Source organism: Leucopleurus acutus (genome assembly GCF_964270905.1).
Source record: "Leucopleurus acutus genome assembly, chromosome: 1".
NCBI classification, from domain to species: domain Eukaryota; kingdom Metazoa; phylum Chordata; class Mammalia; order Artiodactyla; family Delphinidae; genus Leucopleurus; species Leucopleurus acutus.
Genome location: NC_139142.1, coordinates 23,332,739 through 23,344,880, shown reverse-complemented (window position 1 = coordinate 23,344,880; position 12,142 = coordinate 23,332,739). Strand labels below are relative to the sequence as shown.

At 44.6% G+C, this 12,142-nt stretch overlaps 1 protein-coding gene across 20 annotated transcripts in view; it reads left to right on the top strand.

The window, feature by feature from the left end:
- NRXN3 (neurexin 3) overlaps nucleotides 1-12,142 on the top strand; it is a gene marked incomplete at both ends in the record, with an annotated part of 1,633,255 nt that overhangs the window by 1,053,274 nt on the left and 567,839 nt on the right. For 4 of the 20 annotated variants that reach the window (XM_082851707.1, XM_082851711.1, XM_082851709.1 and 1 more), the window contains one exon: nucleotides 6,820-7,350. The exons of the other annotated variants lie outside the window; for them this stretch is intronic. In XM_082851707.1, coding sequence (XP_082707833.1) covers nucleotides 7,104-7,350 — 247 coding nt within the window. Of the gene's footprint in view, nucleotides 1-6,819; nucleotides 7,351-12,142 lie in introns of those variants that run through there. 20 annotated transcript variants of the gene reach the window in all.

Genomic DNA, 12,142 nt, shown 5'->3' with positions numbered 1-12,142 from the left:
AACCTAGTTCAGAGGTACATTCTCAGTAACTTTAAAAAAAATTATTGAATTCTAATGAAATACCAAATAAATCCAGTGGAAATTATTAAAAGATTTAGAAGCCATGCTTTTTAGGGGGAAGGCTAAATAATTGGAATGTACTGTTTATTTAAGAAAAGAGGGTGAGAAAATAAAGAGATGGGAAAGAGAAGTAGCCAGAGAGCCCTTCCAGATCCCAAGGCAGACTGAGATGGTGTGAGTTCCACCCTCTGCTGGAGAATGATTAGCTGTGAAACAGGGCTGGTTCTGGGGCCATGGTGAGCTTTATTGTTTTGGAGTTGGCTTGAAGGGTATTTGTGAGAAGGATGTGATTAAGCTGCTCCCCATTCTGCAAAATATGGGCAAAGAGAATCCAATGAGTCGGGTAACACACGGGAGTGGCTTTCCATTCTATGTTTGGGAATTGCAAGGGGAGCTCTTTGTTTATTCAGTCCTCTTGAGATTTGTCAACAAGAAGAGAAAACCATCAGCAGAGATAAATTTCAAGGAGTCCTCTGGAGAAAAAGACAGTTATTTTCATTACTCACATTTATTGAGCATTTACTGTGTGCCAGGCACTGTTTATACATAGTTTACAGATGATACCTTTCTAAATCCTCACAGCAAACCTTTTGGATAGATAGTATGATTATTCCCATTTTTCAGATGGAGAGGCTGTGATACAGAGGGGCTAAGGATCTTGCCAACATTTTTCACATCCGCTAACAAGCAAAATCAGGATTTGAACCTAGGTAGTCAAGCACCAGAGCCCCAAATCGAAATCTGTATGCACTCTCAAAGTCTCTTCGAAATTTTTGATTTGATAATTTTTTATAGACATACAAATGATATTATTACTTCTGTTATTATAGAACCATCATTCACATTGTTTGAGTCATTAAAACTGGATAAAGATTTACATGATCTCTGATAGCCGGTGTAAGCTTAGAGAAGACTAACAGGGGTTTAAATGTCCAAATCTCTCTAGGAAGTAATTGAATCCTGTCCTTGACTAAAAGCAACATTTGTTTCCATGGTAAAATAATTTCACTTGGATTGCGAACGAAGCTGGCTAAAGTTTACACAGGAATATTTCATATTTTTTTTCTTTTCCTTAAAGAAATGTGTGAGATTCTAACAAAGCAGATATCCCAGTGCCCTTGATCAAGAGACTGGGAAAATTTCCTAGAGTGATTTTTCTCAACATCCAAACTCCCGATATCCCCATTTCAGCCACAAGGAGGATAAGAAAACAACTATGGATGTTAATATGAAGGATAAGTTAAAGGAACAGAAGCCACATATATATCCTCTAAACTATAAAATTATACAACAATGCCATTGTCTTCGTTTTTTTAACCAAATACATGTAGGAGTGATACTTAAAAGGATAAAGCTTCTATTTTATACTCCCAAATGTAAAGTATCGTCAAAATCTGCCTTTTTGCAGGATGGCTTTCTTCAATAAATGAGCAGAAGGATGAATTATGTGGCTATAAATAAACCTACTGACATATAATAAAGCAAAGGTCGACTGTTTTATGGAACCCTTGGGTATATTTATAGCCACGTTAACAGTCACCTGTATTTTTTCAGGACTTTCGTTTCATTTCACATTATGAGAGTTTAGTCGTTTTTGTTTTTATTTTCCCTCCTCCCTAAACTTACTTTTTGGAACTCTGTTTCAAGAGAAAAAGTAAGGATTTCTACTCTTTATATTTGGGGAGAAAAGGGCCCTCACTGGAGTATAGGGCTCACACAGACACAGACTGCTCCAGTGTTTTCTGTGTCTGTGCAGTCAGATTAGCTGTACTTGCGACAAACAACCGGATGGGTGTCTCCTGCCAGCAGCGAAGTGGAAAGTCAGAGTCTGTGCAAGTGAGAGAAGGCACATGCAGAGACAAAATGTATTGTGAGAGACTGACAGGGCAGCGCCACATTAGATTCCTGGCACCTGACACGATTAAGTACTATCGTGAGGCTTATTTTAGGAGCCAGAAGATTCCCCAGACTACGTTATAGCTGAGGTACCCACCAAGGGAAGACAGAGAGTGTCAGATGGGTCAGGATTCTCGTACCTTATCTTGAGACAGTCTTTTTTGGGGAGGGGAGAAGCGGGGAGATTAAAACAGGGGGAAGAAATCTATAATGCCAAATTCTGCAGATTGAAACAATAGAGAAACCAAGCTGTTAACTAGGCAAATCCAGCCACAGGCTTCTTTTTTTTGGAAACTGCATTCCATTCAGAAACTTAAGGTTCCAGAAAGTCTGGTTAGGATGCCATGGGGGTTTATCTAAGTGGAGCTAAGCGTGGTTGTTCCTGTGAAATTATTTATACTTTTCAACTTTAAATCTGTGGTGAGCATAACGTTTCTAAATCTATTTCTCTTCCTTTCTATCTTAAAAGTAGACTCTCATCTTTATCCTGGAGCTCATTCCTAAGTGTTCTCATTCAAAGGGCCCACTAGAAAAGACAACTCAGGAGGAAAGAGGGGAGCTTTGGTGGTAGTCCAGGTGATGACAAATCCTTCAGCTGCAACTATAGATGCAGACTGTGTCCAGGAGTTATCTCTGGAGCTAAAAACCTAAGAAAAAATACTTAATATATCAGCCTAATATAAACTCTAATAGACCTGAGAATGATGGGAATTAGAAAAGAAATCTAAGTAGGAATGTGTTGACTAGAGGAAGAGAGAGGAGGGATAGAAAACAAATGAAAAAAAATTCAATAATGTGTTAAATTGGAGTACATTCATTTTATCAGGGTAATTGTGGATTATTTCTTTAAAGTTTAAGAAGTAAAATAAACCAGTCTTGCATTTGTCCTCTGATAAGTCTTCTCAGTATTTAACTCAGTCCCCAAATGGAATTCCAGCCTTATTGGAATTCATAGATACTTCTTTTGACATTTTGCAAAAAATAAATAAATAATTATAAGCATGACAGGTAAAATGAATAGTTCCAGCTGTGAGGCACCAGCAGCATTTCCAGATTCCGTACTGCATTAAGGCTTTATTTTTCACTTTGTTGCCTAGCAGATAATTGATTGGAAGGTACATCTAAGCTTCCCATCCTTCCTTGGGATGAAGGAAAAGAAAAAAAAGAGTCTCCAACACTCAGTGCCAATTTAGAAAAGAAGAAAAACGTTAAGTGGGGAGGGGGTCAACTCATCACCTCTGGAAATGTGTGTCTCTGGGGATCAGTGTCACTAAAGCCACCTAAGCATGTCAGTGGAATGAATGCTATATAAAACTCTGAGTATGAGGTTGGCAATTGATTCACTGGATTCATTAATTCAGCAAATATTTACTGAGCTTCTACTATGTGCTACCCACTCTTCCACACACAGAAGATATAGGGGAGACCAAGACAAAGTTTCAACTTTCAGGGAACTTACAGTCTTTTTAAGGAGATAGACTATGAACAATCATAAAGAAAATAATTTCAGAAAGTGGAGAGTGCTTCAAAGGAAATAGAACAAGGTAATGGGATAAAGTGCCTTTCAGGGTGGTAGTGGCTAACTTTAGATGAGGGCCAGAGAGGGCCTCCGAGGAGGTGACGTCTACGATGAGCCAATCACATGAAAATCTTAGGGAAAAGTGTTCCAGAGAAGAGGGGACAGCAAGTATAAAGGCATTGAGTTGGGAAACAACTTGGCACATTCAAAGAGCAAAGAGTGGGTCTGGGAGACTGGAAGGTAGTGAGTAAGGGGTCATCTGGCAGAAGATGGAGTTGGAGAATTAGGTATAAGCCAGGTCATCTAGGTCTCTTTAAGGCCATGTTAGAGAGTTAGACTAAGTCCAAAGTGCAGTGGGGCTCCATCTGGAGGACAAAATCAAGGAGTGGTTGGATTGAATGGGAATGTTTTTTTTTTTTAAAGATTTAATTTCATTTATTTTTGGCTGCGTTGGGTCTTCGTTGCTGCGTGCAGGGTTTCTCTAGTTGCAGCGAGCGGGGGCTACTCTTTGTTGCGGTACACGGGCTTCTCCTTGTGGTGGCTTCTCTTGTTGCGGAGCCTGGGCTCTAGGCGTGCCGGCTTCAGTAGTCGTGGCACACGGGCTTCAGTAGTGGTGGCTTGTGGGCTCTAGCGTGCAGGCTCAGTCGTTGTGGCACACAGGCTTAGTTGCTCCACGGTATGTGGGATCTTCCTGGACCAGGGATCGAACCCGTGTCCCCTGCCTTGGCAGGCGGATTCTTACCACCAGGGAAGTCCCTTGAATGGGAATTATCATCTGCCTTAAGGGAGGATGCTTAGGATATTAATATATTTTTTCTTCTCACTTTTGTCCTAACAGTAGCCTGAGACCCTAAACATGTACTTAACCTTCTTGGAGCTTTAGTTTATTTTTCTATGAGACAAAAAGTACTGCCACTCTGTCTGGTGCTATGCCAGATGCTGTGTATACATTATCTCATTTAATCCTCCCAAGAACCTCATAAAGGGAGGAATTATTCCCATTTTACAGAGGAGGAAACAGGTTTATATCGAGCCTCCATAAATCACCCCTCTCTCTTATGGTGCTGTTCCTAGGTACATGTTGCTAGTTTAAAACATCGTGTTTGTGGGCCACCACCCAAAGGCATGAAAGATCACGCATGAGGGCTGTTCCACTGGAGGCTGTGGGTCTAATCACCCTTACAGCTGAGAGCCAGAACAGGTGGGATGACCGTGCACCATCTACCATGGGCAGCAGGGCTCCTTAGGAGAACACCAGTTTCATAACCAAAGTACCAAGTCACCATCATAAATTCTGAAATGAACTTGATATCTGACCTTGAAGACAAATCATTCATAGGTTTGGTATCTTTATGTTAGAGACAGGTAATGCTAACTTCTTCAGTGTCTCCTCGAGGTGCCCCAAGAATAAATAGGACTGTCTTAATCCTTTATTCTCAGTCAGCAGGGTTGAAATGTTTAGTGAGAGCAGAAGTATAAGAGGTGCTATAAACTCCTTTTTAAACAAGGAATGCCCCCTAATTATTCCCTCACCTATCTCCTCCATCTCCACCTGCCCACCCCCCAAAAAATATATATATAGTGTGCTTTTGTAAGCAAGGTGAGTGGGAAGGAAGGAGTCAGAGCCAGCAAGCCCCCAGAGTCTAGGAGGCTGTTGGCTTTCTGTATCCTGCTGAACAGCATAGTTAGGAGAAGTTGGGCGGGGGAGAGAGGGGGCGTAGAATGGAGGCCGCCGCATCCGGAATGTTACCGTGCCTTGGCAGAGCCCTGGGTCAGCTTTCTCCTGGAGTGACAGATGGCCACAACAGGTGCGCCAAGCTTCTTCCTGCCACTCCGGCTCTCCCCTGCAGCTTCAGCCTGGGTGTAAAAGCCGCATTCTCTTCAGTGCCCAGAGTCCTGGAGGCCCGAAGGCTTCACCCACCTGGGGCAGCACCTCTAAGGCCAGTCCAGGACAGGCCAGCAGATGCAGCCCTCACCTCTCCTGAAATTCTTTGACCAGGTCAGCCAGCACGGGCGCTAACCCCTGGGTCCTGAATTCCAAAAGCATCCTGTTTACCAGGGATGGAAGGGCCTCCAGCCATCAAAGCTCTCACCCTCCGGAATTCCCGGTCCACCTCTCTGCCTTCCCCTTTGAGAACCAAGACGCGTTCCCGCCATTCGCCCCTCGGGTGGGCCCTGGGCATCTGAACCCCCAGAGAGGCACACCCACCCGGGAGAGTGGCCGCGCGGTGCTGACCACCAGCTCAGGGGGAGCATCTGTGGCACCGCCGTGTGCAGACGTCCCGGCGCTTCTGCTACTCACGGGGGTTATTTTCATTTCTATTTGGGACCACCTTAGCCTTAGCCTCCGCCTTCAGTTTTTCTTCCCCAGTTGCCCGAGTTTGGCTTACTGCGCCTGGGAGAGAAGGGACAGGGTGATCAAAGGTGCAGGATCCGTCTGCCCGCCTTACACGCGCGCGCGTGCTCATTCCCCTGGAAAGGAGAGGAGCGTGAGGAGGGTGGGGGGCTGTGCGGGAGGCTCGCGCGGGTGTAGACGAGCGAGCGAGCGAGCGAGCGTGTACTTGAATGGGGAGGGCAGGGATTCCGGGTCGCCCGGGCCCCTCCTTCCTCGGAGCCAGCCAGTCCCTCGGCAGAGCGCTCGGGCGGCACTGATTTGCTCTCAGGAGTGCGCTATTTGCATACGACTTGCCCATTTGTGAATTTGGTTCCCCAACTCCTCGCTTCACTTCACCTGTACCTCCCAGTGCCGCGCACTTTGCAGGCGCCCGCCCCCCTCTTGGCCACCCCTGCCGCCTACCGGGCACCTCCTCTCACGCCTTCCCTGCTCGCCCACCCACCTCTCCGCGCCCCGTGCCACGTTGGTTTGGGTGGCTGCTCCGCGCCGGGTTCCTTCTCCTCTTCTTCTGTCTCTCCGGTCCTTCTTGTTCTCTTCCTCCGGCTGCTGCTGCTGTTTTTCATCCAGTTGGGAAACCCAGGACGCAGGCGGCTGCTCCGTGGAGCTCTTCCAGAAAGCGCAGGGTTAACAGCCTCCGTGCCCTTACACCGAGACTGCGAGGAAACCGCGAAGAAGTCTCCCACCTGCAGCCCCCCTTTGCCTGGCAGTTCTGCATTGCATCGCATGGGAGTGGAAAACGAAAAAAAAAAAAAAAATGTTCAAACTGCTTGGATGTTGGGATAAACTAACCTGAACCTACTTGGGTCTCCTGCTGCCTCCTCCTCTTCCTTCGTTTCCACCTTTCCTCTGTGTGGCTTCCCAGAGTGTGCCGTTCAGTCATCCGGCCTGAGGTGCCCAGAGATCAGGAGCTGCGCCTGGCCTCCCCTGACATGTGTGGCATCCCGGGGCTCCCTAGGAGGGCTGCTACACCTGGGTGGACTTTGACATCCTAAATTTCAGCTGCAGGAAAGGGGAGCTTTTGCCTTATATCCTTTTATTTTTTAAGTAGTAGTTGTTGTTGGTTTTTGTGTTTTTTTCATCATCTTGTCTTGAAAACGCTTATTCCTTCCCTCTTTCCAAAATTTGGGCCAAGTCTTCCTCCTGCTATGATGGGCCCCTGGGCATCATGAACTTCATTATTGCTCACTGGCTGGAATTCAAACTGCCCATCTGTGGTGGTCCAGTGTGTTGACCATGCACCTGAGAATCCACGCGAGACGGAGCCCTCCTCGCCGGCCGGCCTGGACGCTTGGGATCTGGTCCCTCTTCTGGGGATGTATCATCAGCTCCGTGTGGAGTTCCTCTAATGTACCCTTCTCCTCCTCCTCTTCTTCCTCGCCGGGGTCTCACTCTCAGCACGAGCACCATTTCCATGGCAGCAAGCATCACTCAGTGCCTATTTCTATCTATCGCTCCCCTGTTTCCCTTCGAGGAGGGCACGGTGGGTCTCTCTGCTCTTTATCCTTTTAACGGGCCGTAGCAATTCCTTAACCCACTTGCCTTTCAGGTAACGTTAAGGGTGGGAAGAGAATTTTAAAAATTGAATTTAAAATAATGAAAAGCATCGCATGTGCATGAGGGAAGAAAATGTCCAGTTTCTCCCTAAAAGGCTAGAGTTTTCTGCCCCAGTCTCCCCATATCCCCTCTGATGGGTCCTCCTCTCCTTGGCTCCCTTATTCATAGCTTCACAAGCACCACATTCTCCCCTTTGCAACCTTCTGCCTCCTTCACCCCCCATGATGGCAGACAACGTGGTCAGAGAAGTCCCCAGTGCTGCACTTCGGAGGATTCATTCATTCACCTTGCTTTCACCCTTCTTCTCTCTGATCTTGTTTGAGAGCTAGTCGTGGGAAAATAGCAGACAGCAGGAATCCTTAGGTCTTCAGCCTAAAGTTGATTGAACTGCTTTTAAAGTGTCCTGTGTGGTAAAGGTCGGGGGCGTGGGGGGAAGTAGCTGAGTGTGATCTTTAATAACCAGTGGTCATTATTGTTCATTTGGGCCGCTTTACGTTTGTCCACATGTCAGAAGGAGAGAGCAGCTATCGTGAAAACCGCACACCTAATATTGCTAACTACCCAGGGGGAAGCGATGTATAAGATAAGGCAAAGTCCATTTATAATTTAACCAAGTGTAAATTACTGCCACTTCAGTTCCACCATTTATGGAAATGTTATTTCAATTAAAGGTAGCACGGGTGGGCTTGTTCACACCATATAAGTACAATATGTTTTGCTCTAAACGACCCTCCTTGCATAGCGATTGAAGGAAGAGATCTCTGGCTCTTAAATTTATATTCAGCTTTGAGCAGGCTGCCTCAGAAAGGGTGATGTCTGCTACCGAGGTAGGCTCTTGCTGTAGTAAACTGTTCTAAAGAAGGGAGCTTCGTTATTTATTTACTATGCACTCCACCCTGATGGTGAGGAGAATGGGGATCACAGAACCCAACTGCAGGAGCAGCCCTCTGGGGGGCAGCGAGAGCAAACCACACTAGAGGTCCCCTGCCCTAGCTTGTATTTTGAAGGCCTGTAACATACAGACCGCATTCGGAATGTCAGTTCTTCCCACTGCCTCCTAGCCCTGGGTTTCTGCTCTGTGCTCTCTGTAGTGTTAAGTGGAAGCACATTGAGAAAATGCCAGCACGTACTCTGGCTCTTTCTGTCTCTTTACATCTTATTTGATGGAGTTGTCAAGCAGCTCAGTGCTTGTAAGGTTGGTGGAGGCGGATGGTGGGGAGGAGGGAATGCTTGATCTCGATATGGTTGCTGTTTTCTCTGTGACTCCTGCTAGGTCGGGTGTAAGCTTTCAAAAAAAAAAAAAAAACACCCTAGGAGAGGAAAGAACCACAACCACCAAAAATGCAAAAGCAATTTCATGGAAGTAGAAGCTGTTAGCTCCTAAGGAGGAGTGGGGGTGGGATTGTAACGATTGGGAAAGAAAAAAGAAGGGATGGGAGATGAAGCCAGACAGACTATTCCTAATAGCCGTAATTAAACACAGAAACGCTCAGCGATCATTAGCTAAATTTTGCTAATTAGTGTAAATAATCAGCAGGGAGACGAAGATTATGTATTAGTTAGAGGTTATAGGCTGGCAAGGTCTCCATGTTTTCCGTTCAGGATGTAAACAGTTAAGAGCAGCTACTACTTAAGTGATGGAATTTGCAATACTTACCGGGGATTCCTTGGTCTGTCAATCTCTTTCTTTCTCTCTGGCACTTCCTCGCTCTCTCTCTCTCTCAGTTTCTCTCTCTCTCTCTCTCTCTCTCTCTCTCTCTCTCTCTCTCTCTCTCTCTCTCTCTCTCTCTCTCAGCTAAAGGGGCAAAAGGGGTTGAGCCAGCACAGGTTAAAAACAGCTCTTCTCTAGTCATGTCTTCATTGATCAGTTGCTCAGTACCCTCTAAATCTTCTTAACTGGTTCCATCTTCTTTCACATTAACCTACATCTGATAAGATTCAGTATGATGGAAAAGGAGAACAAAGTAAATAAATGACCAGAGACCCTAGAAAAGGCCCTTAGATGCACAGAGCTGAGAATGCAGTGAACTTCAAGATCTGGCATGACTGAGACAAGACAGCTCATGAAATCAACTTTTCAGTATCCTCTTTCAATCCTGAAGTCCCATCCCACTGATCTGGGCTTACAGACTGAATGCATCTATATTAAGCAGGCTCCTTGCATATTTAATTAATGTTTTTGAGCTTGAAATCAAGAGAAGCAGCAAGCAACAAGATACCCCAAACTCTGGCTTCAATCCCTTATCTAAGCTGTGCCCTTTTCTCCCTGAAAGGACCAGGAGACCCCTCGGTGCTCCGTTAATGCTCCCCTAATTCTTACTTAGAGTACACTTGCTTTCCCCTAGTCCAAGACAAAGGCTTAGCTAACAGCAATTGTTTTAAAAAATCTTTTAGATGGGGGTGGTAGGAGGCATAGCACCATGAGACTAATGGTTGTTACTAATAGTTTTCTGCCCACCCTATTCCAGAGTTACAAGGAGCAGTCTGTACTGTCTGTGAGGAAGTAAATGCCCTTCATTCTGGTATAAAATGAAAAGTAGAGCCTTGAGTTCAAGAACCTTCTCTGGACTCAAGAGGGATTTTTTCCTTTGCTTGTTTTTTCTACCGTTGTTCACTTTGCACATTTCCTGAGAAGCCAGAGGTCCTCAGAGCTGCCCGTTAATGAGCTTTTGCCACTCCTCCTTCTAAACCATCCTGCCCTATAGTGAGACTCACACTAAAACAGATGGAAGAAAGAGAAATTCTCCAAACAGCTGTTCTTCTGCCCATACTTGGTTCTGATCTTTAAAAAATTGATTATGTATAGATTTGCCTAAAATCTTGATCCTAGAGCAGGCTGAGCTCCTTTATAAGTTGGGGAGACTAAGGCCACACCTGCCCGGGATATCCAAAATAGTCTCAGGTTAAGGTTGTGTCTTCGGATACAATTAACTCTCTTCTCAACTGGAGTCTAGTAAGCTTTTCCCCATTGCTCAGTCCCCTCCTTCAGGCTCCCTGTTTTCTTTCATGCTCTCTTCAATTGAACTAACATTTATTGGGTATCTACTATGTGCCAGGCTGTGTGTAACCTGCTAAGGATAGAAAACTAAATAAGACATTGTATTGTTCAGCACGGGATCATTTCAGAAGTATTTGGATCATCTATGAAAGATAAGTGCTTCTAAAAATTTTTAAAATTTGAGGGATGGGACGAGGATCCAGATACCCAACCAAATTAATTAATATAAAATCTGAATATCCCTTGTGAAATGCAGATTCTCATTGTTCTGTTATTCAGAATAACCTACAGGTATTTTTCGTCCTCAACTTTATTTTCATACTCATATATCATGCTTCTTGAAACTCCTGGATAACTTAGTGGTATGGGACATATCAATACTAAAATACATTTGTTTACCAACCTTCAGTTTCATAGGAGAGTTTTGTGTATTTGCCTTTCTCTCTCCCACCTTTAAGAAATCCAATGCACATCTACTTAAAAATATTTTAATACTTACAGTTTGGAAAAAGTTTCTCTACAGAGCCTAGGTTTAGTATGTCCCTTATATTTTATTTTCCATAAAATAGCAGACCTTCCTGTCTCTGTAGGCATTTGGGGGTACCTAGTTGAAAACCTAAAACTCAGTTTTACAAGGGAATATACCACAATGTATTTAGAGGAAAGTCTCTTGCTCAGAAACCTGTGTGTGTGTGTGTGTGTGTGTGTGTGTGTGTGTGGGACAACATAAATCCTCTTTGAGTCATCTTAGCAAAGACGGTGGTGGTAGTCCCCCTTGTGGTCCATGAGCCTGGAGTCTTTCTTTAAGAAATTATGCTTCTCATTCATTGTCACAGAGACCCACCTCTGAAGTTTTTCCAGCCACGGGGCTTGTTTTGCTCGGATCTATTGAGCACTTTCTTTTGCTCAGCCAGCTGCTTTCTAACCACTTTCTCTCTCCCTTCCTTCTTGGGATTCAGATTGCTGAATAATTCAGCGTGTTGGTTGACAGATAAAATGACAAGATTTATATGTCTTTGGCCTTGGTGATGAATTAATTAAATTGGTTTCTTTTTCTCTGTCTCCTCTAGATGCGTTGTTTGGCTTCTCTAAAATTTGCTGGCAAGTGGTGGGTCTGGAGATTAACTTGTTCTTGAAAGGCCACCGTAGGAAGATTATACTAGCCCAGTGTACATTTCTTCAGGACTTTCAACATGGATCATTGTGCGGGGGTTGGTGGTTGGAGGTGAGGCCTGCCGTATCAGAGGGAGCAGAGATGAGAGAATTGGAACAATTCCTTTCAGGAAAAACAAAACAAAACCCTTCACCAAACTGACCGATGGCTGGAATTTAGTAGTAAGACCTTTATTGTTTTACTGTCTGATTTTGAATCTGGAAGACATGACATATTTTATTTTACATTTTAATGAATGAATTTATCAGATCTCAGAAAGCTTACTTCGCTAGGACTCTATGTGATCTGGGAGGGAGGCAGATCTCTCAAGATAAAACTTGAACTTAATCATACTTCCCTTCCTGTATTAGTTTGTTAGGGCTGCCATTTAAAAAAAAACAAACAAAAAAACAGACTGGGTAGCTTCAACAACAGAAATTAATTTTCTCACAGATCTGGAGGCTAGAAGTCCAAGATCACAGTGGTGGCAGATTCGGTTTCTTCTGAGTCCTGTCTCCTTGGCTTGCAGGTGGCCTCCTTCTTGCTGTGTCTTCAAGGGCTCTTTTC